The sequence below is a fragment of the Oryctolagus cuniculus genome, chromosome 20 (genome assembly GCF_964237555.1).
Source record: "Oryctolagus cuniculus chromosome 20, mOryCun1.1, whole genome shotgun sequence".
Classification (NCBI taxonomy): Eukaryota; Metazoa; Chordata; class Mammalia; order Lagomorpha; family Leporidae; genus Oryctolagus; species Oryctolagus cuniculus.
The window spans coordinates 46,479,975-46,507,231 of NC_091451.1; the positions used below are offsets into that span (position 1 = coordinate 46,479,975).

General features: G+C 62.5%; 2 protein-coding genes across 18 annotated transcripts in view; one reads left to right on the forward strand and one right to left on the reverse strand.

Annotated features, from left to right (window-relative positions):
• Positions 1 to 118: 118 nt before the first annotated feature.
• ZFYVE21 (zinc finger FYVE-type containing 21) lies at positions 119 to 7,538 on the forward strand. Of its 4 annotated transcripts, none has more exons than XM_051834888.2 (8): positions 119 to 256; positions 4,732 to 4,782; positions 4,946 to 5,114; positions 5,445 to 5,520; positions 5,598 to 5,689; positions 5,946 to 5,999; positions 7,022 to 7,164; positions 7,255 to 7,538. In XM_051834888.2, the coding sequence occupies exons 1-8, from the start codon at positions 119 to 121 to the stop codon at positions 7,288 to 7,290; spliced, it is 759 nt and encodes a 252-aa protein (XP_051690848.1). In that variant the 3' UTR covers positions 7,291 to 7,538. The 4 variants fall into 4 exon arrangements, with proteins under 4 accessions (XP_051690848.1, XP_051690850.1, XP_051690847.1 ...); XM_051834887.2 differs by lacking the exon at positions 119 to 256 and adding an exon at positions 699 to 936; XM_051834890.2 differs by lacking the exon at positions 5,946 to 5,999.
• Positions 7,539 to 7,650: 112 nt separating this feature from the next.
• PPP1R13B (protein phosphatase 1 regulatory subunit 13B) overlaps positions 7,651 to 27,257 on the reverse strand; it is a 91,521-nt gene continuing 71,914 nt past the window's right edge. For 8 of the 14 annotated variants that reach the window (XM_051834837.2, XM_051834842.2, XM_008248623.4 and 5 more), the window contains 14 exons: positions 22,906 to 23,007; positions 21,320 to 21,494; positions 20,036 to 20,232; positions 18,151 to 18,291; positions 16,378 to 16,558; positions 14,335 to 14,439; positions 12,981 to 13,150; positions 12,302 to 12,800; positions 10,846 to 11,645; positions 10,587 to 10,724; positions 10,330 to 10,463; positions 9,842 to 10,008; positions 8,818 to 9,017; positions 7,651 to 8,418 (listed from right to left, as the gene is read on the reverse strand). In XM_051834837.2, coding sequence (XP_051690797.2) covers positions 8,377 to 8,418; positions 8,818 to 9,017; positions 9,842 to 10,008; positions 10,330 to 10,463; positions 10,587 to 10,724; positions 10,846 to 11,645; positions 12,302 to 12,800; positions 12,981 to 13,150; positions 14,335 to 14,439; positions 16,378 to 16,558; positions 18,151 to 18,291; positions 20,036 to 20,232; positions 21,320 to 21,494; positions 22,906 to 23,007 — 3,051 coding nt within the window. In that variant the 3' untranslated portion in view covers positions 7,651 to 8,376. Of the gene's footprint in view, positions 8,419 to 8,817; positions 9,018 to 9,841; positions 10,009 to 10,329; positions 10,464 to 10,586; positions 10,725 to 10,845; positions 11,646 to 12,301; positions 12,801 to 12,980; positions 13,151 to 14,334; positions 14,440 to 16,377; positions 16,559 to 18,150; positions 18,292 to 20,035; positions 20,233 to 21,319; positions 21,495 to 21,616; positions 21,932 to 22,905; positions 23,008 to 27,257 lie in introns of those variants that run through there. The other 6 variants (XM_070065437.1, XM_051834841.2, XM_051834838.2 and 3 more) reach the window with 5 other exon arrangements.

The following is a 27,257-nucleotide window of genomic DNA, read 5'->3' on the forward strand; positions in this document are numbered from 1 at the left end:
GGCTCAGCGATTGGGCGGCGGCGCCGTCCGCCGCGGGGGGCGGAGACGGGCGGGGCGGGGCGGTGCCCCAGCTGCGCGACAGCCGGGCAGGCGGACGGCCCGGGGCCGAGGCGGCGTCATGTCCTCGGGGGTGGCCGCGCGCCGCGACGCCAAGAAGCTGGTGCGCTCGCCCAGCGGGCTGCGCATGGTGCCCGAGCACCGGGCCTTCGGGAGCCCGTTCGGCCTGGAGGAGCCGCCGTGGGTCCCGGACAAGGAGGTAGGACCGCCCCGCCGCCCGCGCGCGACAGGTGGGCGAGGGGCCCGGCGCTGGGCGCCGCCCGGGAGGCCGCGGGCCGCGCGGCGGAGGCGGGCGCTGCGGCGGGGCGGTGGCCCCGCGCCCCTGCGGTCCGGCAGCTGCGCTTTCCCGCCGGGGGGCGGACGTGCGCGCGGGGCGCCGGGGGCCGTGCGGGGCGCCCCGCGCGCGGCGAGGTGCACGCGCCCTCGAGGCTGCGGGCGGCGCTGGTCCCGAGCCCAGAGGTGACCGGGGTTGTGGGGGCGCTTCGTGCGGGCGGGGCGGGCCGGGCCGCGGGCGGGGGCGAAGTCCGGCCTGGGCTGCAGCGGCCGCGCGGGGAGGGGCGGCCCGAGTGTGGGTCCGCTGCGAGCCTGCGCCCGCCCGGTGCCAGCCGCGGGCGGCGAGGGGCGTCCTCCCGGGGGCGTGGCCGGGGGTCGGGCACGGCTGTGGGGTTGGCACAGTGCAGCCCTAAAACCTGAAGCTGTGGCCGCGTCCCGCGCGGGCTCCTGCTAATGCGCCCGGGACAGCGGTGGAGGCTGGGCCCCTGCGCCCGCGTGGGAGCCCGGGCTTCGGCCTGGCCCAGCCCCGGCTGTGGAGGTCATCTGGGGAGGGAACCAGCGGATGGAACTTGCGAGCGCGCGCCTCTCCGTAGCTCCGCCTTGCAAGTAAGTAAAACTTTGAGAACTATTGAAAAGTAGTGGTGACGCCGAGGACGGGGCCGTGTCGCGTGGCAGCGTCCCCTGCCCGGATCTGGGTGCACAACCTCGGAAGAGACTCAGGATCGCTCCCTTACGAACCCCGGCTGCCCGAGTGGTTGGGCCAGGCCCGCAGGCGAGCCCCAGGTGGGCGGTGGGGGGACCGGACGGGCCGGTTACCCTGCGCGGTGCGGGCCGGGCCCTGTGCAGCCCGGGGCGGGGGCGCGGGCCAGGGTCCTACCTCGGTCCCGGGGCAGGGGCTGCTCCCGGCTGGGCAGCAGCGTGGCTCCTTGGCGCCAGGATCCCCGTCCAGGTGGGCCAGGCCAGAACCTCCCCTGGCGGCACGGGGGCAGCCGCCCCGCAGGGCTGGGCGTGGCCTTGAGGGGTGGGCGCACTGCCCCGGCGGGAGGCGGGTTCCGGTGTGCAGTCCAAATCCTCGGACAGGCGAGCTCCTATCTGTGGCCCCCGCCCCCCCGCCGGGCCTGGGCTGGGCCGGCAGCCAGGAGCTCCGTCGGCGTCTCCAGCCGCGGGCCGGGGTCTGCAGGGGAGCCCGGCGCGGGGCTTAGCTGCTCCGTCTCCCCGGCTCCGTCGCGGATGAGTCCAGGTGAGGTGAGGGAATTCCAGAAGCTACGGAGCGTGGAACTGGAGTTTATTTTGTGCAGGATTCTGAATCCACGCGCAGTCCTCTCCAGCGTGGCTGTCACTCCCGCGGGTGTCTCGGCTCCTGGCCCCGAGGCTGCCCCGCTGTGGAAGGAGCGGGTCGCCCAGGGTGCAGGGGCAGCCAGGCAGCGCCAGCATTTCTTTCAAAGGCGGAGTCCGCCAGGGCCGGGCCAGGCCGAAGCAGGAGCCTGGAGCTCCATGCGGGTCCCCCACGCGGGTGCAGGGCCCCCGCGCCTGGCTCGTCCTGTGCCGCTGTCCCCGGCCATCAGCAGGGAGCTGGAACCAGACTCGGGCCGGCTCCCGCATGGGGGCAGCGGCCTCTGATCCAGGCCTGGGTTTGTCTGTGGCTGCGAGGGGCCCTCTTTTCTTTCTTAAGATTTATTTTTTTATTTATTTGAAAGGCAGAGTTACAGAGAGGCAGAGAGAGAGGTCGGTCGGTCTTCCATCCGCTGGTTCACTCTCCAGATGGCCGCAACAGCTGGAGCTGAGCTGATCCGGAGCCAGGAGCCAGGAGCTTCCTCCGGGTCTCCCATGGGGGTGCAGGGGCCCAGGACTCGGGCCGTCTTCCAGTGCTTTCCCAGGCACAGCAGAGAGCTGGATGGGAAGTGGAGCAGCCGGGACTAGAACCGGTGCCCATGTGGGAAGCAGGTGCCGTGCGTGGTGGCTTTACCCTCAGCCCGGCCCCAGGGGCCCCCTTTTCTTCATATCACCAGCCGGGGGAGACAGGTGCCCAGCCCTTGGCCGGACAGCAGGGGAGTCGGTTCTGAGGCCTCCTGCCCCGCCCCACACCCGCTGTCCCTGTCCCCAGTGAGCTCCCAGCTTACCCTTGGGCACCTGAAGACTGGGGGGGGCAGTGGGCTGAGAGGTGCCCCAGGCTGCCCCTCCCCCTACCCCCTCCCCAGCTGGGTCACCCGTGGGCTGCCCCTCCCCCTCTCCAGCTGGGTCACCCGTGGGCTGCCCTCCCCCCAGCTGGGTCACCCGTGGGCTGCCCCCCTCCCCAGCTGGGCCACCCGTGGGCTGCCCCCCTCCCCAGCTGGGTCACCCGTGGGCTGCCCCTCCCCCTCTCCAGCTGGGTCACCCGTGGGCTGCCCCCCTCCCCAGCTGGGCCACCCGTGGGCTGCCCCTCCCCCCAGCTGGGTCACCCGTGGGCTGCCCCCCTCCCCAGCTGGGCCACCCGTGGGCTGCCCCTCCCCCCAGCTGGGTCACCCGTGGGCTGCCCCTCCCCCTCTCCAGCTGGGTCACCCGTGGGCTGCCCCTCCCCCTCTCCAGCTGGGTCACCCGTGGGCTGCCCCTCCCCCTCTCCAGCTGGGTCACCCGTGGGCTGCCCCTCCCCCTCTCCAGCTGGGCCACCCGTGGGCTGCCCCTCCCCCTCTCCAGCTGGGTCACCCGTGGGCTGCCCCCCTCCCCAGCTGGGTCACCCGTGGGCTGCCCTCCCCCCAGCTGGGTCGCGCGGGCTGAGTTGCGCTCGGCCTCCCTGTGTCCGACGTCCACGCCGGCTAGCAGCTTCCTTCGTGGATGATTTCGTTTCACCAGCACAACCACAGAAAGTGCCTGTGTGCAGGGCTGCGGGAGCAGGTGCAGGGGCGGGTGTTGGGGTGCAGAGGTTAGGGCGCCTCCCCCCCCAGTGTTTGCTCACGAGGCTCCATACCCGAGTCCTGCGCCCTTGTGGGAGACCAGGAGAAGCCCCCGGCCCGGGGTGAACCGGGGACGGTGGACGGCGGCTGCTGTCACTCTGCCTTTCAAACACAACTCTAGCAGCTTATTGTCACGTAACACTCGCCCTTTGATCAGGGCTGGGAGGCAAACTCAGCTGCTGGGTGCACCCCCTCTGGAAGCCGGCTTTCCGGTCTGCTGGGGCGGCCCCTGGCAGCTGTCACCGTCACTGCTGGTGCCCAGGGAGCGGCTTCTGGTGGTGGTGTGGCTGGCAGAGCCTCTGAGGGCAGTGGTGGGGGATGGTGGCCAGCCAGGCGCCCTCACAGAGCCGCTGACCGGTTCTGGAGGCCGAGACACGGCTGAAGAGAAACCCAGAGACGGCAGCGAGGGGCTCTCAAGGCCAGGCCCCCACCTCAGTCGCGATGGCTGGTTTGGGTGACCCGCGCCCCTCTGGGGTGCTGTGGTGACAGGAGCAGCGCCACCCCATGGCCTTGCCCCGGTGATCTGAGGAGTTGGGCTGTGGCCAGACCCCAGGTCCCCACTGGCCCTAGGGAGCTGTTGCCAGGGATTGGATGGCCTTAACCCCCCAGAACCTGGGCGCCCGGAGGCCACGCCCCCTGCAGCCGTGGGCTGTTGGCGGGCCCAGCACGGGAAGGGGCGTTTTACTGTTTCGTCCCCAGTGGATCGATTTCTACAATGACTCCCCTGGGGGCCTGCATGGTGGCTGTGGGGGTCCCACACGCTGCCTGGCCGGCACAGGCTTGCAGGGGGGCACGGTGACCCTGCTGCAGCCCAGCAGGTGGCGCCGGGCCCCTCTGGGAGAAGGGTTGGTTTCTCAGAGCTGAGGGATTCCCAGTGTGTGGGTGGGGAGGCTGAGCGGAGGCCCGAAGGCCAGCCTGGGGAGCCTGGCTGCTGACCACCTGTCCCCCTGGCCTGGCTTCAGATACTCCACGTCAGCAGGCTTGCAGCTGTGAGGCAGCCATTTTGAGCCATCTGACATTTTTTTATTTATTTGAAAGGCAGAGTGACAGGAGAGACATTGAGATCCTGGTCTTCCATCCACTGGTTCAGTCCCCAAATGCTTGGAGCTGGCCCAGGCGGAGCAGCCAGAGGCCCAAGCCCTTGGCCATCCTCTGCTGCTTCCCAGCCCCAGCAGGGACAGGGTGGCATGGACGGGACTGGAGTGGGCACCCCGGTCGGGCAGCACGCAGGCAGTGGTTTTAACCCGCTGTGCCGCAGCGCTGGCCCTAAAGCCCACACTTTCCAGATGTCTTCCTGGCTCATGCTAGGGTCCGTCCACGGCCGACCTTTGGCCCCAGGAACAGGGCTAGGCCGAAGAGCAGCTGCCAGGAGCTCGCGGGTCCTCGGGCTTGGCCAGGCAAGAGTCACATGCGGGCCCCGGGCCTGCTCCCCGCCCGGACCCCGCAGCTTGACCCCGTCTCTCCTCTCCAGTGCCCGCGATGCATGCAGTGCGATGCCAAGTTTGACTTCATCACCAGGAAGGTGAGCTGAGGCGCGGGGCCGCGGGAGGCCGCGGAGCTGGGCCCGCCACGGCGGCCTTGTGGACGTGGGGGTGCAGCCCTGTGCTGGCCGCTGCGGGCGGCGGGACCGACGCGCCAGGGCTGGAAAGCGGCGCTCCCAGCCCCTCACTGCGCCTCCTCCCCAGCACCACTGCCGCCGCTGCGGCAAGTGCTTCTGCGACCGGTGCTGCAGCCAGAAGGTGGCGCTGCGGCGCATGTGCTTCGTGGACCCCGTGCGGCAGTGCGCGGCCTGCGCCCTGGTGTCCCACAAGGAGGCCGAGTTCTACGACAAGCAGCTCAAAGTGCTGCTGAGCGGTGAGCGGCGCGGGGCTCGGGGACACGCGTGCCACCTCCCCTGTTGGTCCCGGCTTTGCCGGGCCCACCCCCGGGGCAGGCTGCCTCCGGGCCCCTGGCCAGCAGCAGGACGCGACCTGGGCTCAGGGTCGGGGTCTGCCTCGCTGGGGCCTCCGCAGGGCGCCCCTCCGGCTCCGGCCTTACCCGCGGCCCACCCCCACCCCACCCCCTCAGGTGAAGCAGCGGTGGGGGAGGGGTCTGGGTGGTCGTGAGCCCCCTGCCCCGCGTGTCCCGCAGATCACAGGGACGGGCGGGTGCGGGCCGGGTTCACGTCTGCTTCTGCTTCCCAAGGAGCCACCTTCCTTGTGACTTTTGGAAACGCGGAGAAAGCGGAAACCATGGTTTGTCGTCTGTCCAGCAATCAGAGGTGAGAGCCAGGGTCCCGGCCGGGCAGCCCTGAGCCCGCCCGGCAGGGAGTGGACGCGCGGACCTCTGCTTGCGCAGGTACTTGTTTCTGGATGGAGACCGGCACCACGAAGTCGAGATCGCACGCGTGTGCTCCGTGCACACCCTCACGGAAGGCTTCCCCCCTGGAGGTGAGTGGGGGGCGGCGGCCGGCCCCCCCTCCGTGGGTCACTTCGTCACCGCTGGACTTGAACCAGACGTAGCCACTGGGACTCCCGGAAAAGGCTGGAGCGGAGGCCCCGGGGCCCCTCCCGTCACGCCTGGCGCCCCGTGAGCTGCCGGGGCGTCGTCCAGAGCGCACGTTGCTGGCCGCCCGCGTAGCCCCGCCCACTGTCTGACTGGCTTGGTTCTTCCTTCTCTCCACTGCCGCCTGCCTTCCTGACGTAGACAGACACACTCACACTTACACCAGCCTCTTGGGGAGCCCGCCCGCCTCTGCAGGTCAGCCCGTCCCGCCGGTCCCCTGCATGCCTCTGTTCACGGGCAGCCCGTGCCAAGGCTCCTTGTGACACAGTTGTGGGGTCCGCTGTGTGGGACCCGAAGTGTGAATGCTTCACGCAGGCGGCGGTGGCTGTGCCTGCCAGCACTGGGGGGCCAGGTGCACGGCGTGGGGGCCCTCCCGGGCACTCGGGCTCCAGGCCTGTGAGGCGGCTGATGAAGGGCAGGGTCCGGAGAAGCGGGGCTCAGCCCGGGCCCCGCTGCACTGCCACGCCCCCCGCGCAGCTCAGGCGGGCAGTCAGCAAAGTGGCCCCGGCAGACCTGTGAACGCCGAGCGTGCCCTGGGGGTGGTTTCTGGAGCACATTCCGCCTGCTCTCGCCAGCGTTCCCTCGGACGTTAGAGTCACAGAGGTGGAGAGATCTTCCATCTGCTGGCTCGCTCTCCAGATGGCCACAGTGGCCGGAGCTGTGCCGACAAGGCCAGGAGCTTGCGGCTTTGGGTCTCCCACACGGTACAGGGGCCCGAGCACTTGGATCGTCCTCACTGCTTTCCAGTCAGCAGGGAGGTGGAGCAGAAGTGGAGCCGCCGGGACTCCAACCGGCATCCACACGGTACCTGGCGCCGCAGGCCAAGGCTTTAACCTGCTGCACCACAGCGCGGGCTTCTTACAACCTGGAGATCTGGCCAGAGGCAGGTGGGGACAGTGCGGGCCAGGCCCTCCCAAGCAGGGTGACCCCCTTGTCCCGTCCAGGGCCAGAGCCCCGGCGCCTCCCCTGCCGCGCCCTCGGCGTCCAGAGGACCGGGGCCTCCTCCGGGGCGGGTCCCAGCTCAGGGTGTGGTTTCTCCTCCGCTGCAAGGCCTCCTGACGCCCGCCCAGGGGCGGCCCCAAGCCGTGACCTCTGACCCCCAGGTGTGCTGTTCGGGTGGGAGGCCGACAGCCCTCGCGTAGGGTGCGGTGATGCTCGCGTAGCTTGGTTTGCCCTGGTGCCTTTCGCGCCTGTGAACTTGGTGCCCTCCCCACCAGGAGGCAGCGCGCGCGCTGCGGGCATGTGCCTGCAGTACACGGTGCCGGGTGAGGCGCGCGTGACCCAGCTGAAGCTGACGGCTGCGGAGGACAGCAGCGCCAGCAGGAGGCAGGCACTGGCGTGGCTGGCAGCCATGCACAAGGTAAGGGCTGGCCAGGGCGGGGTCCGCCTCCACTGGGGGCTTGACCGCGGTCTCGGCTCTGGCCGGCATTTACGTCTGGTCCCCCTTCAGGCTGCCAAGCTTCTCTACGAATCCCGGGACCAGTAAGCCCACTCGTGAGCTGAGCTCAGAGCGCGTCTGGCCACCAGGCAGGACGGAGCTGCTGTGCCCTGCACACCCCCGGGCCCCTCACCGGGCGGTGCTTCCCCGAGCTGCACTACTGCTGAGCGTGCTCTGTGCTGGCGCCTGCAGACGGTCCTGTGCCGCGGGGCCAGCTTCCTCTTTCTACTTCACGCACACGACTGTAGAGCCATTTGTATACGATGCTTTATGATTAAAACTATTTTGCAAGTACAGGTCAGGCTCCCGCCTTCCCGTGTGCAGAGAACCTGAGCGTGGGGGGAGCCGCACAGGCCCACGGCCTCGGCGCAGCCGGTGCCTCCGGCAGTCCACACACGACTCACAGGAGAAAGCCGAGGGCCTGTGTTTTAATGAGAACATCTCCAGCACATTCTGGCAGTTTCAAACGGCCTGGCTGAAAACCACTTCTGGTGTACAAAAGCCTTGACGTGCACTTCACACGCCAGCGAGCACCCCTGGACTTGAGCCTGGAACGGGGGCAGGCCGCTGCTGCTCCAGGCACCAGCTGCACCCTAGGGGAGCTGCCTGGCAGGTGTGCGCCAAGGCCTCCTGCTCACAGGCATGCGACTCAGGGCCCTGGTGCCAAGTCTGCCAGCCGCAGCACTGGGCCAGCATGAGCGGCCTTAGGTGAGCTAGGCCACCTGGAGCAGGAGGGGGACACCGCACATGGCCCACGTGGGGTGGCCACAGCCTTAGACATGAGTCCCACAGGGCTCCGTGGGTGGTAGGGAGACAGTCACAGGGGGCAGGGCTCCAGCGAGGGGCACACTCTGCGGCACTGGGGGCCGGCGGGGGGGACATGCCCGACAGGGGCCAGACGGATGAGAGCTTTGTCGTCACTGGCAACCAACCAGGAGTTCGTCACGGGCTGCTCGCTGGCAGGGGAGGTGTCTGAAAGCCGGGTATTTATTTGGGTTTACAGTAATTGGCAAATGGGGACAGGCCTCACCTAGGAGCTGCAGGGTTCACATTGTGGGAGGTGCGGGCGAGCACACAGGCGCAGCTTCCTGGGGGCAGAGTCGTCTCGAGGACCCCGCCGTGCTCAAGGGAGCTTCAGGCAAGCGTTCGCTGTCGGGGCTTGATCCGTGGATACAGCTGAGAAGCAGAGGAGGAGCAGGCCTTGGGCCACGGGCACCAGGCACACCTGGGCCTCCACCTGCCGTCTCAGCTTGCCCCCCCCCCCAGCAGGTGCACAGAGCAGGGGCTGTGTTCAGTGGCCAAGGAGCACCAAGGTGGCCCCTCTGCTGAGGCCCTGAGCACACGTCGCCATGAAAGCTGGCCACCTGCAAGCTGCTGTGTTCCCACCCCCACCAGACACTCCGGGCCGCAGAGAATTCTAGAAAAGCACACGCATGGCCCGAGGCTGGCCCCAGGCATGGCGGCCCCTTGCAGCGCTCTCGGCTTGCACACGGGCTCCCAGCAGGCCTGGCCCCCCGCAGTGACAAGGATGACCAACTCCCACCCTGCAGTGCAGAGGGCGCGTGGCGTGCTCACCCCCAGCAGGTTTTTGGGCACATAGCCCTCCCGCTCGCCAAGGCGCGCCCACCACCACTCGGTCTCGCTCTCGTCTGCACGTCGCAGGATGCTGATGGTGTCCCCTTCATGGAAGGACAGCTCGTCACTGTGCTGGGCCTCGTAGTCCCACAGCGCGTAGACGGCACCCTTGTTCATCACGCCCAGCTTCTCCTGCACACCTGGAACCAGAGGACACAGGGCCTCAGCAGAGTCCCTCCAGGGCAGGACCACGAGGTGGAGGTCGGGGACCAGGGCCAGCCCCGGCACCACAGGCCTCGCCAGCCCCGGCAGCTGCCCTGTGTCACCAAGAGGAGGTGCTTCCACTGAGATGCTGGCTTCAGAGATGCAGGTGTGTGTGGTGAAAGGCATTTCTTAGGTGAAGCTTACAAGTCCGACCTAGGACAAACTTCCCCAAGACACCTCCTCCTGGGCCAGTGAACAGAGAACAGAGGTCCCTACAGCGGGCCCCGCCCACACAGCCACTCACGTGGCTGAGCCACAACCTCCCAGTGAGCCCACAGGCATGGGAGAGGGCCGTCCTGCGGGACACCTGCTTCCAGCCCGTGACAGCTGCCGTCCCTCTCCAGGTTGGCCAGATTCCCTGGGCTCTTGGGTCACCACTCCACAGGTGTGTGACTGTGTGGCCTGGTGGCTGTCTCAGTTCACCCCTGGACCCAGGAGGCTCCCAAGTTCTACTTGGAATGAGTGGCTGTGACTCCTGGGCTTCAGAACAGGGCTGTCCAGCTCCTGGGCACCCGGCCCTGGCTGGAGCAGCGTAACTTGGACACAGGCTTCCCTCACTGGGCCCTTGGCATGCAGAAGCGCACCCAGCAGCCGGCGTGCAGACGGGAGAGCAGCAGAGGGATCACCTGTGTGTTGTGGCCCGGAATCCTCTGGTGTGGATTTCCACATTTTCAGGACTGACTGAAGGGGCAGTGTGGAGGGGACAGGGGCATGGGGCACCTGTGCAGTGTGCCCAGCCCAGGGGCAGACCCCCGCATACCGTATAAAAACTGGGAGCACTGGAGGTAGCCTTCCTCCATCTCCTCACACTTGTCTGCGGCCGTCTCCACGTCGCTGATGGTGGAAGCAAAGATGGCGGCGCCGCTCTCCACCAGCTGTTTGCAGAGGTGCACGCTGTTGCAGGAGGCGGCACAGTGCAGGGGCGTCCTGGAAGAGAGCAGGCCAGGGAGCTTCTCTGAGGACAGCCCACTGTGCGTGGTGCTGTGGCCCACCCGGCTGCCGGGGACGCGACCGTCGGGAGGCAGGGGTCTGCGCTGCTCCTAACGGCGGGACTTCTGACCAACGTAGGGAGAGAGGATGGACAGCAGCAGGAATGCACACAGGACGTAGCTGTGTGGACTGGGCCCCGATGCTGACACGACCTCCCACACAGTCTGCACAAGGACCGCCCAGGGGGCAGGCTGGTGAGACCCAGTGGCCCCCAGGGAGGAAGTGCTGGGCACCCCACGCTGAGCCCTGCGTCCTTACCATCCATCACTGTCGGCAGCATTGACATTGACCCCGAAGTCCAGCAGGAACCTCACGATGTGGTGGTGGCCGGCACACACGGCGTTGTGCAGGGGGGTAATGCCCTCATCATTGGGCTCACTGGGGTCTTCCACCTAGGACGTGGGGCACGTGAGCGCCCACCCCCTACCTTGCACACACACACACACACACACCCGCAGCAGCACTGGATCCTCTACCTAGGACATGGGCATGTGAGCCTGGGGGCCACCCCTCACCTCGTAGATGACCCTCTGCACCAGGTCGAACTCTCCTTCCAGGGACGCGTCCAGGAGCAAGGCCAGGGGGTTGAAGCGCACCCGCAGCCCGTGCCCCGTGCGCTCCGAGTTGGGCTTCTTCAGGTTGGTGCGTTTGCCCTGTGGGAGGGAAGGGTGCTTTCACTCAAGGGGGGTGCGTCTCAGACACCCCTGCAGCTGCTGGCCCCCATGCCGCCCGGGCAGCCCAGCTCCCCCAGGGAGGTTCCCCCCTCCCTCCTGCCTTCAGGTCTGTGGCAGCGCCGACGCGCACCGTGGAGGGTGCAGGCGGGTGTGCGACAGGGGGCACAGGCGGTGCAGGACCCTGCTCTTCCCCTGGGGAGGGGGCCTCGGTCACGGGGCTCGGGGTCTGCTCTGTGCAGGGGGCCGTGGCCACGTTGTTGTTGTCGTCCTCAGCCGGTGCTGCAGTCGGGTGGGTGGTGGGGGGGCAGATGAGCCCCTCGGGTTCTGGGGAAGGTAACTCGTTGTCGTTGGCATCTGACGACGGGGCGGGCTCTTCGGGGAGCGGGGCTGTAGGCCGGGCGGGGCTGGGCTCCTCCAGGTTCCCATTGGCATTCGTGTTCCCGTTGTCCACGTCGGCCAGGGTGCCCATGAAGTCCTGCGAGGGGCCGGGCTGGTAGAAGGGGGCGCCCTCCATGCCACCGGCCAGCGTGTTGAAGCGCTGATACAGAAGCTTCTGGATGTTGGGCCCGCTGGGACCCTCGGGCTCTGTGATGGAGCTGCGCTTCTTGAGGGGCCGGGGCGCGTTGGCCAGCTTCCTGCGCAGGGCCTCCAGGTCAGCATCGCTCTGGTAGCGCAGCGGCGAGTGCACCATGGGTGTGAGCTTGGTGGGGCTGAGCGGCCGCGGCAGGCTCTCCACCGGGCCGCCCTCCCCCGCGGGGGCGGGGCCCTCCTGCTCCGGCTCCTTCTCCCCGCATTCGGAGGGCGGCTGAGGCTGGGGCGTGCCTGAGCCCAGCGACCCGTGAAGAAACGGGAGTGGAGACGGTGAGGTGGACCCTGACGGCAGAACGGGTTTCCCATACACTGGAGGAAAGACACAAGGGCAGGAGGTTACAGGGCCTCGGCAGGGGGGCACCTGCAGAGGGGCGTGGGCTGAGAACCGCACAGGCTCCTTCTGGAGGGCGGAGCCTCTCTGATGGACTGGTTTTCTAGTTGGGGTCCACAATTGAGGCTGCCTCCCTGTCCTGTCTTCTGGCCAAGCAAGAAGACAAAACCACCACACACACCCCTAAGCCTGGGCAGGTGTGCCTCGGGGCAGAATCCTGCCCGTAGGGTCCATGTGGACCAGGACAGCCAGGCACACGCTGGAGTCCCTGAGGCTGCAGCAATGCGCAAGACGTCCAAGGACGGCCCGGCCCGGCCGCACAGCCCGCCAGCAGGGTCAGGCAGCACCTCCTCCACATGTGAACACCTGGGCAGTCCTCCGGTCCAGGGCTGTGGGCTCCCGGGCAGCAGGAGGCCTGCTGGAGTCACCCAGGCCCTGTGGCAGCCGAGTCCTGTTGCCAGTTCCTGGCACAAGTTACCACACAGCAGAGATGGGAGGCCCCCTCCCCCACTTCCCCTTTCACTTCGTCTCGTGCTGACTCCGAGGCCATGCTTGGTAAGCATTCACTGGACCCTGAGTGGCACACGGCCCAGGGCCGTTCCCTATTTGAGAGGAGCACAGAGCCCCACCGCACCTGCTTTCACGGATTTATTCGCGGCGCTGTGCACTGCCGTCTGGTAATTCTTGGGTGGCGTGGCTTGCTGGAGGTACATGGAATATATGGAGCTCGAATTCACTGTCTGGGGTCCTTTTCTGGGCGACTGTGGCCTTGACCCTTTATCGGCCAGAAAAGGCCTAATGGCCACCGTCAGCGGGAGTTCAGGTTTGGCGTCTCCGGCCGGAAAGGCAGGTGGGGCTGTGGGCGGGTACGTGGGGCTTGGTGGCACCGAAATCCTCTGCTGAATCTGCTGCGAGGAGCCTGGTGGGGGGATGCTGGCGGGGGGCAGCGGGGCGGCTTTCTGCCGACTGGGAGGGCCCGTGCCGGCCCGGGGCAAGCTGCCCTCCTTCCTCCTCTCCAGGGAGCTCGTCGAGCCTGGAGCCAGGGGTGGAGGACTCGGGTACGCCGTGTAGCTCGGGGGCAGCTGCCTGCCCACACCGGGGACGGCAGGTGGAGCTTTACCAATCTCGACGCCCTAGATCAGGTGTGGGGGAGAAACAGCGAGTCAGCCCCGGACAGGGTGAGCACAGGGCACACGCCCGACACGACGCGCATGCCCCGTGCACGGCCCAGGCCTGGAAGGTCCACTGCCCCTGCACACCACTCAGCGCCTGCGGAGTGGCTGCCGGGCTCTGCGGAAGCACAGGCGGCCTACCAGCTTCTCTGGGGCTCCCAGCGCCGACAGGGGCAGGGGCTGGCTCGAGATGGTGCCCTGCTTCAAGGCCCCCTCCACGCCTGGGTCCTTCCAGTCCGCGCTGGCCGTCGGGGCTGGTTTCACTGAAGAGCCGGAATTCTGTTTTAACGTTGGCCAGTTTCCATCATTAGCTTGGAAAGAGCACAGGATTTAAGTGAAAATTTAACTTAATTGAGCCAACAACTAAGAGTAGCAGCACTGGCTGAGCGGATCACTCTGGGGAGACTCCGGTGAGCAAGTGGGGCACTGCCCGGGCCAGTCACCCCACCACAGCGGCAGGGGCCTCGCGGGCACTGCGACTCCAAGCACAGGGCAGTCCTGACTGACCACGGTCAGCACACCGTGTGCCTTCCAACACTGGGACAACTGCACAGCAACTGCGGAACCCGACAGGCTTCGCCTGTTCCACTGCCACCTCAATCTGCGAGGAGTCCCAGCCTCAAGTCACCCCTGACGGAGGCGCCAGCGAGGTCCCAGCACCACGCGGCAGACAGAGCAGCGGTCACTCCCGCAGACAAGGAAGCCAGCCACCAACTCGAGTCCTCAGGGAAGCCACCAGAAGGATTTTTAGAGCGTTTTCCAAACTGAAAAAGGGCGCACAAGAGCCGCCTGGCAGCCAGGTCACTCCCAGGGACCCGAGTGCCTTTGGGTGTGCGGGTCAGCTCTGCTTTCCTGGCGAATGGGCACAGCGGCCGGGCTGGATGGACGGGAGGCAGAGGCTGAGCAGGCCCCGCCCTCAGCAGCAGTTTGCCCAGCCCATCTGCTCCCAGCCTCCTGGCGGCTTCTGCACAGGTGCAAGGCAGCGGGGGGCGGGGAGGCTGGGCCACGCCAGGCGGCCCCAGCACCAAAATCGCCGTGCTCTGCGGCTTCCACTCGCCCTTGTTGGGGGTCTCAGGTGCTGGGGTTGTGTAGGCCAGAGATTCAGACACCAGAGACCAGGAGGCAGGCAGGGCCGGCACCAAGGGGCTGGGTATGTGCCCTCTCTCAGGGTCATGGCAAAGGGAGGTATCGTGGAAGCCACCATGAGTGACCACAAAGTGGTTTTCCTAAAAGCCTCATAAGAACTCAGAAAATCATCTTAGTTTGTGACACATGGAACCCGTGCTGGTCTGGCACTGGTTGCCTGGCATAAACCCTTCCCGCGAGGGCGGGCACGTGTGGCCCAGCCGTCACGCCTGTGCCAGGGGACACGTGAGGTCCGGGTGGCGGCTTTTCCAGTGGAGGCCCAGTGAGCAGCCTTTGTCAGTTTGGAAACCCGATGATTAGAGGCAGGCCGCATCGGAGGCTGGAGTGCCCCGCCCGTCCGCCGACATACAGTTCTGAGTCGCGCTTGCCAAGCGCCTCGAGGAGCCGCAGCCAGGCCCAAGGTCAAGGTCCGACACTGTCCATGTACCGGTCACTCTGGGTCTGCTGTGGCTATCTGTGTGACACAGAACCAGCACAGTGGACACCAAGGGGTGAACATCCCTAGCGGGGGATCCCACGCCCCAGCGCCACATCCCGGCTGAGTCGCCCAGCCTTGGGGCTGAGCCAGGCTTCCTGTCCAGTCACTGTCAAGCGAGGAGGAGGGACCAAGGCGAAGCTCCCAACAGGATCATTCTCGGGAGCATGGTGTTCTCAGGCTGCAGGTCTGTGACCCGACCCGAGTGAGACGGAGGTCGCCGGCTACGCTTCCTGCCCACCCCTGGAAACAGGAAGTACCTAAACCTGCTGTAGGGCCAGGCAAACCGCAGACGACAGCCTCTCAGAGAAAGCTGCGCAGGGGCGGGGCTGCAGGGCGCGGTTAGGCCTCTGCCGGGGACACACGCCTCGTCTGAGTCCTAGCTACTCCTCTTCTGATCCAGCCTCTGCTGACGGGCACCCTGAGAGGCAGCACGCCGGATCTGTGCCGCGCCCGTGGGAGACCCAGGTGAAGCTCCCGCTTCCGGCTCCTGCCAGCCCAGCGCTGGCCACTGCGGGCATCTGGGGAGCGAGCCAGCAGGTGGAAGAGCCGTCTCTGTCTCCCTGTCATTCTGCCTTTCAAGTAATTAAGTAAATCTAAAAATCAAGCACACACACGGGAGAAAGTGCGTGGGGCATTTGGCACAGTGCTTCAGAGAAGGCTTGGGACACCTGCATCCCGCATCCCATGCCCGAGTTCAAGTCCCAGCTCTGCTCCCAACTCCAGCTTCCTGCTAAGGCACACCGTGGGAGACAGAGGGGATGGCTCAAGCACTTGGCTCCCTGTCACCCACATGGGAGACCTGGGTTGAGTTCCTGGCTCCTGGTTTCATTCTACCCAGACCTGGCAGTTGCAGGCATCTGGAGAGTGAACCAACATACAGAAGATCTCTGTCTTTCAAATAAATTAAAATTAAAAAAAGAAAAATCAGGAGCTGGCACTGTAGTGTAGCGCGTAAAGCCCCTGCCTGAGGCACCAGCATCCGATACGGGCACAGGCTCAAGTCCCAGCTCCTCCACTTTTGATCCAGCTCTCTGCTATGGCCTGGGAAAGTAGTGGAAGATGGCCCAAGTGCTTGGGCCCCTGCACCCACATGGGAGACCCAGAAGAAGCTCCTGGCTCCTGGCCTTAGACCAGCACAACTCCGGCCATTGTGGCCATCTGGGGAGTAAACCAGTGGGTGGAAGATGTCTGTCTCTCCTTCTCTCTAACTCAAATAGATAAATAAATCTTAAGAAAAAACAAGTCAGCAGATAGGGGTTCGCCAACCCCAGGGCTCCGGGGCTGAGATGTGGCCATGAAGAGACATGAGTGGTTCTGGCCCCCGAGGACTCGCAATGCCCCCCTGCTGCGGGGCTCCCCGCAAGTCAGCAGCTGGTGACAGGAGCACCAGGCAAGGCCAAACAAAGCCTGCAGAAAACCAGCACGGACTGCAGAGTCTGCCCCAGGGGACACAGTTCCTGACACCGTGTGTCACAGGGCAGCGTGTCCCTACCGTGACAAGCCGACTCCCCAGGGATGCACAGGCCGGTCCCACAGCACAGCTGTGTAGTCAAAGACCACAGGAGCCGGCTGTGCACAAGGCAAAGACCTGCACAGCGCTCTGTCCACAGGGAGGCAGCCCAGCATCCGGGCCATGCCATGCTGGGACAAGCAGCAGGCCCGGGTTGTGGTGCGGCGGCCACTGCTGGCACTGAGGGCCAGGGCATGCAAGCCCGTGGCGGGAGAGCGCGAGGAAGGCAGTCTCGGTACCTGTGTTTTGGAGACTCCAGCTCAGCACAGGTTGTGTTCTCATTCCAGAGACACCATCACCGTTGGGTGTATGGTTCCCCAGGCACGACCCAGGAACACCAAGTGCCTGTGGGGTCTGAGTTCAGGGGCTCAGGCTCTGCTGCCAAAGAGGGCTGGGCCACTCACCGGATTTGGATCTCCCATGGACAGCACTGGAGGCGACAGTGAGGGACTGGGGCTTCCCAGGATCCGCTGTAACAGGGAAGCTCCCAGCACTGGGGACCTGGATGTAGGGCCCCACAGCAGCAACTCTGCCAGACGTGCTCAGGGGCGACTGTGGGGACGACGTGCCGTTCACACGGGTCAGCTGCAGACCGAAGAAACCAGGGTCAGCATTCCCTGAAGTAAAAGAAACCCTGGGCCTCGTGTGGCAGGCCGCAGCTCTGACGTGAACCACTCGCCAGGCCCGTCCTCGGCAGTCCTGTCGCCCCGGGAGACCGGCACCTCTCAGATCAGAGAAGGGACCTTCAATCACTACAACCTCACAGTCCCGGCTCCTGGGCGGAGGACAGGCAGGCTGGGGGACGTCCTTGCTGGCCGGCTGCCTGCTCCACTCCCATCCCTGGGCAGAGGGCGGTCGGGCCTGCATAGACCATGCAAAGGGCAGGTGCCACGGCCAGCCAGGCACACGGCATCGCTGCAGGCACTCCGTGGTGTGTGCTCTGACAGCAAGACTTAAGACACCCGCCTGACTCCTGGGAGGGGGAGGAGGTGACAGGCCTGGGACCACGGAGGAGAACACAGGTATCAGCAAGAGCGAGGTGACGCCCTGGAGAGACATCCAAAGCGCAGGTGCAGAGAGCGGAGCTGTAATTCCTACAGCCCACTTCAGTCTTCTCCGCTCCGTGTCTGCATGAAGCGAAGGACTGGAACTAACCACCGTCACTCTGGAGAGCAGGGCGCAAGGCCCTTCCTTAAACCTCACAGTTCTAATCCTTGTTCCGTAAGCAGATCTGAAACTCAGGATACCAAACAAAGGCTTCTTAAATATAACCCTAACACAGCATTTTGCTTGAGAGTTTGCAAAATCCTTCCACCTGGCCTGGGTAATTTCTGTGGCAGTACCCAGGGCAAGAGGACACAGGCCTGCGGCCTACATGGCCATCTGGGCAGTCTGGCAGAGGTGCACGGGGAGGACAGAGGCCAGGACCCGTGCTGAGGCTGCAGCTGGGCCCGGTCTGGACCCCTCTTGCTGGGAACCCAGGCATTCTTTAGGAAGTGGACTTTCAGGGCCAGCGCTGTGGCACAGTGGATTAGGCCTCTGCTTTTGATGCAAACATCCCATGTCAGAGTGCCAGGAGAATCCTGATCCAACTTCCTGCTAATGAGCAGGGGAAGGCAGCAGACAATGGCCCAAGTGTTTGGGCTCCTGCACCCCTGGGAGCGACCTCAATGGAACCCTGGTTTCAGCGTGGCCAGACCTTGATATTATAGCCACCTGGGGCATGAACCAGTCATCTCTGCCTTTAGAAACTACTCTAGATAAATAAGAATTTATTTATTTGAAAGGCAGAGTTGACAGAGAGAAGGGGGAGAGACAGAGAGAGGTCTTCCATCCACTGGTTCATCACTCCCCAGATGGCCGGAATGACTGGGGCTGGGCCAGGCCAAGCCAGGAGTCCAGAGCTTCTTCTGGGTCTCCCCGACGGGTGCAGAGACCCAGGCACTTGGGTCGTCCTCCACTGCTTTTTTTCCTCAGGCACACCAGCAGGGAGCTGGATTGAAGTGGAGCAGCTGGGACCGATATGGGATGCTGACATTGCAAGCTGTGGCTTAACCCGCTGAGCCACAGCAATGGCCCCTCAAATAAACCTTGAAGACAAACAAAGAAGAACCGCACAGGAGCGAACTCTCCCCTCCTGTCACCCCGTGTCACCCCGCGTCTGCTCGGTCACGTGCCTGAGCCTTCTTCCCGTAGAGGCGCTCCCGCAGCTCGCCGATGCGCCTGTCCATCATGGCCACCTCCGCGGTGCGCTTGTTCAAGAGCTCCTTCTGCTGCTGCAGCTTGGAGTTCTGCTCCTGGTTAAGCTGGTTACGAATCTGTGGACAGAAGACTGTTTCTGTGCCTGCGCTAACCAACCTCACTCCCAGGGAGATGACGGGAGCGGCGCCGGTTCCGACGCGTGTTCCAGGAGTATCTCACAGAACACCGCCAGGAAGCCAGGCAGGATTCCAGAACAGAGTGAGCCTGTGGGACTGCACGTCTCCTCCAAAGCACACGGTGTGACCGTACCACCAATGACCACGTGACCACAGCCGCAGGCCTCTGACAGGCCGAAGCCGGGGGCTGGGAACTCCATCTGGGTGTCTCACGTGGGTCTTAGGGACCCAGGTACTTGGGCCATCACCTGCTGCGCCCCAGAACCTAAGGAACAGGGGTCAGTGGTGAGGCGGCCCAGCGTGCAGGCATGGAGAGCCCCAGTCGCTCCGAGCAGCCTTAGTGTCTCGCAGCCGCATTTTGGGGAGAAGTGATCGCTTTTCCTCCATCTTTCATTCTTTAAAAAAATACCTCCCGGAGGCCAGCACCGTGGTCGTGGGTAAACCCACCATCTGCAGCACTGGCATCCCATGTGGGCACCAGTTCAAGTCCTGGCTGCTCCACTTCTGATCCAGCTCTCTGCTGTGGCCTGGGAAAGCAGTAGAATATGGCCCAAGTGCTTGGGCCCCTGCACCCCTATGGGAGACCTGGAAGAAGCTCCTGGGCTCCTGGTTTCTGATCAGCACAGCTCCAACCGTTGTGGCCATTTGGGCAGATGGAAAACCTCTATCTCTCCATCTCTCTCTCTCTATCTCTGCCTTTCAAGTAAATAAAATCTTTTAAAAAAATCTCCTTATTTATTTGAAAGGCAGAAAGACAGAGAGAGAGATCTCATATCCATTGGCTCACTCGCCAAATGCCCACACTGGCTGGGGCTGAGCCAGGCCGAAGCTGGGCGCTCCATCCAGTTCTCCCGCATTGGTGCAGGGGCCCAAGCACCAGAGCCATCACTGCCGCCTTCGAGGGTGAGCTTCAGCCAGAGGTGACGCCAGGACTCGAACCCACACACTCCAGTCGGGATGCAGGTGTTCAAGGTGGTCTCTTAAATGCTGGGACCAACACCAGCTCTCCTAAAACACTCTTCTTAAACTGGATCGCAGTCCATGTCACACAAACCACAGCCCACTGAGAAAATAAACCATAAAATCACTGTACTTTAAAAAAATCACCTAGAATGTAAGGGCAGTCCCAAGTTCTTGTAACAGTTGCAACTGTGTCAAAATAACTATAAATGATTTCACGGTTTGTAGTTAAACACCTTTAATCACAGAATGATGTATCAAGTTCTAATAAAACAGCAGAGCTGGTTTCTGGGGGCCGGCATTGTGGTGCACAGGTTAAGCGGTCACAGTGACGCTGGCACCCCAAGGGAGTGCCAGTTTGGGCCCTGCTTCTCCACTTGAGATACAGCTCCTGTTTCAGAGCAGGCAGATCCAGAGACAGAGTGGACTCTCCAGCTCTAAGCGCAAAGGTGCAGGGTGGCAATGTCCCGGCTGCTGTGGGAGTGGGTGCCAGTCTGTGAGGACACAGAGGTCCCTGCACTGCAGTTCTAAGTGGGGGCTGAGTGAGCTGTACCTCAGTAAAGCGGCTTAAACAACTCCCTCGTGGTCGACACATTCTGTGGTAGCTATTCTGCTAGGACCAGGACCTGTCCTCGGCCCGAGGACTTCAGCCCGCACACGGAGGCCGGAAGGCGGTGGGTGGTGGGTGTTTTTGTGCAGCCACTCCTGGACCCAGGCAGGTTACCTGGAGCTCTTGGTACAATCTTTTCAACTCCACCGCCGCTGGTCCCGTCAACTTGCCGTTGTACGACTGGAACCCGTTCAGTTTTCCTTTCTTTAAATCTTCCAGTTGCTGACTCAGCTGATCCACTCTTAAAATCGCAGTCTGCACTTCCTGCTTCTTCTCCTGGAACATGGCGCTGAACCTTTCTACCTCAGCAGCTGAAACGGCCCCGGAAGGAGGAAGGTTACCAGGAAGGAGGAAGGTTACCCCGGAGTAGTCCGTCCGTCTTTGTTTCTGCAGCACCAGCCCCTCCAGCATCGCGGGGCAGGTCCTGGAGAAACAGACAGGCACGATCCACACATGGTGGGCCGCTCCTGGGGCAGACCACGCATCTGCATGGGGCAATCGGGTCCACAGGCCAGGCTGGCCCAGCTGCTTAGTCAGCAACACCAATGCACCAACAGGACCCTGCAGTCCTGCCCCGTGCATCCCTGTAGCAAGACCCACGCTAACGGGACTCAGTGATGGATAAACTCACAGTCCTCAAAGAAAACACAGCCGGCGTCTGTCTGGTTTGTCTTAGTGCACGGCTGCGTTTTAATCTGTTCAATGAAAACGGGCCGCCATCGGAAGTCTCAGAGCATCCCCACCCCGCAGACGGCGGCTTTCCCAACCCAACAGAAGGCTCTTCCTCGTGCGTCCAAATCGCCTCCCCTCACCAGATCACCTTCCCTCACCTCCCGGTCACCAAATCACCTCCCCTCAGCCCATCACTAAGTCGCCTCACCCCATCCCGTCACTGGATCACCTCAGCCCCATCACTGGATCACCTCCCCCCATCACTGGATCACCTCACCTCACTCCATCACTGGGTCACTTCCCCCATCACTGGATCACCTCACCTCACCTCACTCCATCACTGGGTCACTCCCCCCATCACTGGATCACCTCACCCCATCACTGGGTCACCTCCCCTATCACTGGGTCACTTCCCCCATCACTGGATCACCTCACCCCATCACTGGATCACCTCACCCCATCACTGGGTCACCTCCCCTATCACTGGGTCACCTCACTCCCATCACTGGGTCACCTCCGCCATCACTGGATCACCTCCCCTCCCCCATCACTGGATCACCTCCCCTCCCCCATCACTGGGTCACCTCCCCTCCCCCATCACTGGGTCACCTCACCTCACTCCCTTCTCCTTTGCTCGCAGGTGACAGAGCTTGGCATTAGCGCACAGCAAATGCCCCGTGACCCCATGACCCTGCCTCCTGCCTCCCTCGCGCGGCAGGCACCTACACAGATTGCCGTTCATGATCTTGCTGTAGTCCACCTGTCCCCTCATGGCGCGGATCTTCTTCAGCTTGTTTTCCTGGGCTTCCACTCGTTCTTTCAACTTCTGAAGTTTCTCATTTTCAGAAAGGGACTGCTGCTGCCGACGCTCCTGCTGCTTTAGAAAATGTAAACGCTGCTCCTAACACGGGGAGAGAGAACGCAGCTCTGAGAACTGACACGCACTGCTCCTCACCCTGAACACACAGGCACACACCACGCGTGCTGCAGTCCCACCCAGCTCAACGACTCTTAGAGACACACCACAGAATCCCGCACACATCTGAGGACGTAAGACTGAGAAGATGGGGCCCACGTAAGTGTGAGCTGATCCAAGTGTAGACTTGGACGTGAGGACTGGTCTACACCAGCGGTGGACACAGTGCCTCTCAGAGAGCTGCTGGCAGTGTGCGGGCCAACCTCTCTCACCATGAGGCATGGCCAGCAGCGGCTTCCTGTTGTCAGGAACGGGTTTCCTGCTGCGACAAAGCGGCTTCCAAGAATCCCTGACTTACTTCCTAAAGGAAAGCGCTCTGGCCAGCAGAGATAAGGCATCAGCAAGGAGATACACCTCACTGCTAGGGACGCACTGGCTTCCTCCCGGGTTAGTCTGTTACAAACAACAAAGACTCACAGTGCAGCAATAATAGGGTGATTCTAAACTAAAAACACGCAGTACTATTATTTCTTCCCTACTGACTGAAAATACACCTGAGGACAGTCAACACTAACATTCACGGCCCCATGTGTGCGTCCCTAAGTACACCTAGACCAGGAGGTGAAGGTGCGAGTGTGTGGGCTCTCCCACTACGTGGGCGGCAGGGAAATGTGCTCGCACGGTGGGCATTCTTCACCAGCCTGTAGTCTGCATCACTGAAGATACAATCAGTTAAACCACCACCAGCAATCCTCGCATGAGTATTTGGAAAGGAAAAAGGCAGTTAGAAAATTTTATAATTACACCATACCACATGTATTCCCTCTCAGGAATCTCATTAATGGATGAAGTACTTTTCCTATTAACTTCTGGGTTTGATTTTTGTGAGCCCAATTTTTTAGAACAACGCGACTTACACTGTTGCCCACATGAAAGCAGCAGTGCCGCGGGGAGCGCTGGGTCTCCGGCTCGCGCTCAGGCGCGTCAGACCCTTCAAGGCCGTTCACCGCGGAAGCTTCCGGCAGGCGGAGCTCTGATTTTAGCCAAGTCATTTTAGAACGACTTAACCATTATTTCTAAAAATTCTGGACCGTAATTTACAAAGTTGCAACAACAAAGGGAGCACTCCGTGTCTGAGGAGCACGGATGATGGCGGGAGCCCGTGAAGCAGCTGCCGCCATCCCGGGGCCCTGAGCAGTGTGTCCATCACAGCCTGCCGATTCCCTCTGGGACGCGCACCGACCACACAGCCAGACGCCGCGGAGAAAGGAGCTGACGACAGGAAGCAGCCCGTCCTTCCGGCTCTGACCTGTGGCGCGGCCCGGGGGTCCTCAGGCCGACCTGAGCGTGCTGGAGCGCTCTGCACGGCGCTTCCTCACCGGCTCGCCGCGCTCACCTTGGCAACCAACATCTGCTGCTGGCTTTCGATCTGCTGCTGCTGCCTCGCCGCCATGTCCTGCAGCTCCGAGAGGGTGAGCTCGACACGGGGGTTCCCGACCTGCAGGGACGGAGACCGCGCAAGCGCCAGCTGATTGCTGCAGCACTGGCAGATTCCAGGCAGGTTCCCCCGAAGGGAGGAGGACACGCAGCTCAGTTCCTCCTGAGAGTGTCTCTGGTCAGGCACTGCTCTCAGTAAATGGGAACAACACTTGCTAACGCATGATCATCAGATCCTGTGTTTCCTAACAGGCCCAACCTCTAGAAAACCTTCGCAAATGTGCAATTTCGGACAGTCCTCCTTTTGGAATGGCAATTCAACAGGCTGACCTAAGAAAATGGGGCTGTTCAATGTTTAGGGACACACAGCCCCAAAATCAAAGTGCAGGGGACATCTAAGGACGAAGTCAACTCACTGTCATGGGGCCCAAGAAACCAAAACACACAGCAGATTCCAAAACACAAGTATCTCATAAATACAGCATAGGCAGGGCTGGCACAAACTGCTGACGTTACATACGTCGTCTCTTCCTGTACACCTGTGCCCCCCCACAACGGCCCTGAGCACATTTAAACGTCTCATACTCAGGGTCATCAGAGTTAAGCAGGCACAATGACTGGGCTTCAAGGACTCAGCATGACTCTCAGATCCCGGTACCAACACAGAAAAGCAGTCTGTGCAGCTCGCTGGTGAGACGAAGACCAGGTCAGACGCATTTCGGATGCTCTGCCTACTGCTCTGCGACTTCTGGAAGCCAAGCGAAGGCAGAGGGAGAGACCGTTCCACATCCTCACCAGCTCAAAGGTTCCCCTTCCTGGGTCCGGTCGTCTTTCACGTGTAAATCAGCCTGCATTACGTCATTCTCTCACTGGACTGTAAGCCCCTGGAGGTCAGGACAACGCACCTAAATTCACTGCATGGCCACATCTAGAACAGTGCCTTCACACCCATTTGCTATGCAACGAATATTCACAAGGGAAAAAAGCACGACACTTCCTCTGACAGAGGCACACACACAGGCGGCAGAGAGCAGCACCACGTCCCGCCCCCAGGGGTGATGTCTGCCACACCCAGGCCAGGGGGCCAGCCCTGGAATGACGAGGCGCTGGGCTCCACTCCGCTCTCACTGCACAGGAGACACTGAGCCCAGAAGAGACAGAGCTGGTGCCCTGTGCACACCCGTGTGCACGTGACCTGGACAGTGAGTGTACAGAGCCCTGTGCTCTTCAGAACGAATCTGTACAGTGGGGACTGCGCCCTCTGTGGTGAGCGGTGGGGACTGCGCCCTCTGTGGTGAGTGGTGGGAACTGTGCCCTCTGTGGTGAGTGGTGGGGACTGCGCCCTCTGTGGTGAGTGGTGGGGACTGCGCCCTCTGTGGTGAGTGGTGGGGACCGCGCCCTCTGTGGTGAGTGGTGGGGACTGCGCCCTCTGTGGTGAGTGGTGGGGACCACGCCCTCTGTGGTGAGTGGTGGGGACTGTGCCCTCTGTGGTGAGTGGTGGGGACCGCGCCCTCTGTGGTGAGCGGTGGGAACTGTGCCCTCTGTGGTGAGCGGTGGGTACTGCGCCCTCTGTGGTGAGTGGTGGGAACTGCGCCCTCTGTGGTGAGTGGTGGGAACTGTGCCCTCTGTGGTGAGTGGTGGGAACTGTGCCCTCTGTGGTGAGTGGTGGGGACTGCGCTCTCTGTGGTGAGCGGTGGGGACTGTGCCCTCTGGTGAGTGGTGGGAACTGTGCCCTCTGTGGTGAGTGGTGGGGACTGCGCTCTCTGTGGTGAGCGGTGGGGACTGTGCCCTCTGTGGTGAACGGTGGGGACTGTGCCCTCTGTGGTGAATGGTGGGGACTGCGCCCTCTGGTGAGCGGTGGGGACCGCGCCCTCTGTGGTGAGCGGTGGGGACCGCGCCCTCTGTGGTGAGCGGTGGGAACTGCGCCCTCTGTGGTGAGTGGTGGGGACTGCGCCCTCTGTGGTGAGCGGTGGGGACCGCGCCCTCTGTGGTGAGTGGTGGGGACCGCGCCCTCTGTGGTGAGTGGTGGGGACCGCGCCCTCTGTGGTGAGCGGTGGGGACCGTGCCCTCTGTGGTGAGTGGTGGGGACCGCGCCCTCTGTGGTGAGCGGTGGGGACCGTGCCCTCTGTGGTGAGCGGTGGGGACCGCGCCCTCTGTGGTGAGTGGTGGGGACTGTGCCCTCTGTGGTGAGTGGTGGGGACCGCGCCCTCTGTGGTGAGTGGTGGGAACCGTGCCCTCTGTGGTGAGTGGTGGGGACTGCGCCCTCTGTGGTGAGTGGTGGGAACTGCGCCCTCTGTGGTGAGTGGTGGGAACTGTGCCCTCTGTGGTGAGTGGTGGGGACTGCGCCCTCTGTGGTGAGTGGTGGGGACTGCGCCCTCTGTGGTGAGTGGTGCAGAGGAAGCTGGCACCCTGCACACATCGGGGGACACTGCCTTCTCGGCAGCAGCCCTGCTCCACAGCATGGCGCAACAGCTCACCGACCTTCTGCAGGCCGGTATCACCCCAGGTGCTGCAGGCAGTGCCCTGCTGCCCCCTCTCTTGGCTTCGTATCAGCCCAGCTCTAATGGTTGTGGCCATTTGGGGAGTGAACCAGTAGATGAAGATCTCTCTACCTCTGCCTCTCTGTGACTGCCTTTCAAATAAAAAAATAAGTTTTAGAGAAGGGGAGGGGAGGGGGGGAAGGGAGGAGGGGGGACGGGGGAAGGGAGAATGGGGAGGAAGGGGAAGGGAAGGGAGGGGAGGGGAGGGGAGGGGAGGGGAGGGGAGGGGAGGGGAGGGGAGGGGAGGGGAGAAGAAGAAACAGGTATGGCTGTGTTGCAACCAACTATATCAAAAATAAATAAATCACTGGATACACATACATCCTAGTCTACTTCTGATACAAAACTTGAAAAACTGCCCCACGGGTAATATGTTAAGAAAATGAAATGATGACAGGTGTTCAGGAACAGCACAGTGAGGTCCAGGTTCTCTTTTAAAGTCAACGTTTACACACAGCGAAACGCACCCACCTCCACCTGCACAGCCAAACAAGGACAGCCCCACCACGACACACATTTTCTCATTCTAGAAAGCTCCGCCAGGCAACCCCTGACCTGCAGGGTTTTGTTGCTGTTAAGACAGACTCATTCTGTCTCTGAGAATTCCACAGAAATGGGGTCCCAGGGAGCACTTGTCTGCATCTGGCTGCTTCCCCTCCTGTGCCAGGGTCCCAGTGTGTGGATCATCGCAGATGCCCGCCCACTCCGCTGCTGGGGCTGCCAGGTGGGCTGTGTCCACTCCGTGGTCACGAGGGATAATGCCGCGAGGAGCAGTCACGCACCTGTGCTCTGGCCTCCCTTGGGTAACCGATGCCAGGAAGTGCACCTCTGACAGACACTGCCCAGCGTCCCCCTGGCTTCCACCAGCAGCGCCAGAGCATGGCCCTCCCACATCCTTGCCAACACTCAAAGTCATCGAAGCTCACACTTTAATTATCCTCTTCTCAAATAAAACGCTAACCCTCTGATGAAGAAAGGATTCCATACAAATGGTATTTGGTAAGTGATGAAAATGCACCACAATCAGATTTTCAATAAATGAGCTAAGCACATGGTTTGCCAAGACCCAGTGGAAAGAGGGCTGATTTCCCACATTAATCTCCCATCTACATTGATTATGTGTCCGAGTCATGACTCAGAAAGCTAACAAAACAGTGTCTGGAAAACAGAACTGGGTTTTTACAGCTCTTAACACTACAGTGCACTGGTACTCTTGTCTACAGTCTGCTGGTCACGCGGCTTGAGCCAAACACCCTTTGTGTTCTCACACTCTGCCTCAAATGTAATTGCTAAACTGGTGGTCCTATCATGAGTGTACTGAAACCATAAAGTGGGCTGGTGCTGTGGTGTAGTGGGTAAAGCCACCGTCTGCAGTGCCAGCATCCCATGTGGGCACCAGTTCACGTCCTAGCTGTTCCTCTTCCGATCTAGCTCTCTGCTATGGCCTGGGAAAGCAGTAGAAGATGACCCAAGTCCTTGGGCCCCTGCACCCACATGGGAGATCCAGAGGAAGCTCCTGGCTCCTGGCTTTGGATCAGCCCAGCTCTGGCCATTGTGGCCAATTGGGGAGTGAGCCAGTGAATGGAAGACCTCTCTCTCTTTCTCTCTGTAACTCTGCCTTTCAAATAAATGAATAAATCTTAAAAAAAAAAAAGTTTCTCAAAACAAACCATGGCAGACAATCGAGCAGTGTAAATACAAGACTTCCATCCTGTGTTACTGGTGATGTATTTTTGTGGATTTTTCTCTCTCCCATTTTATATGCCAAGTA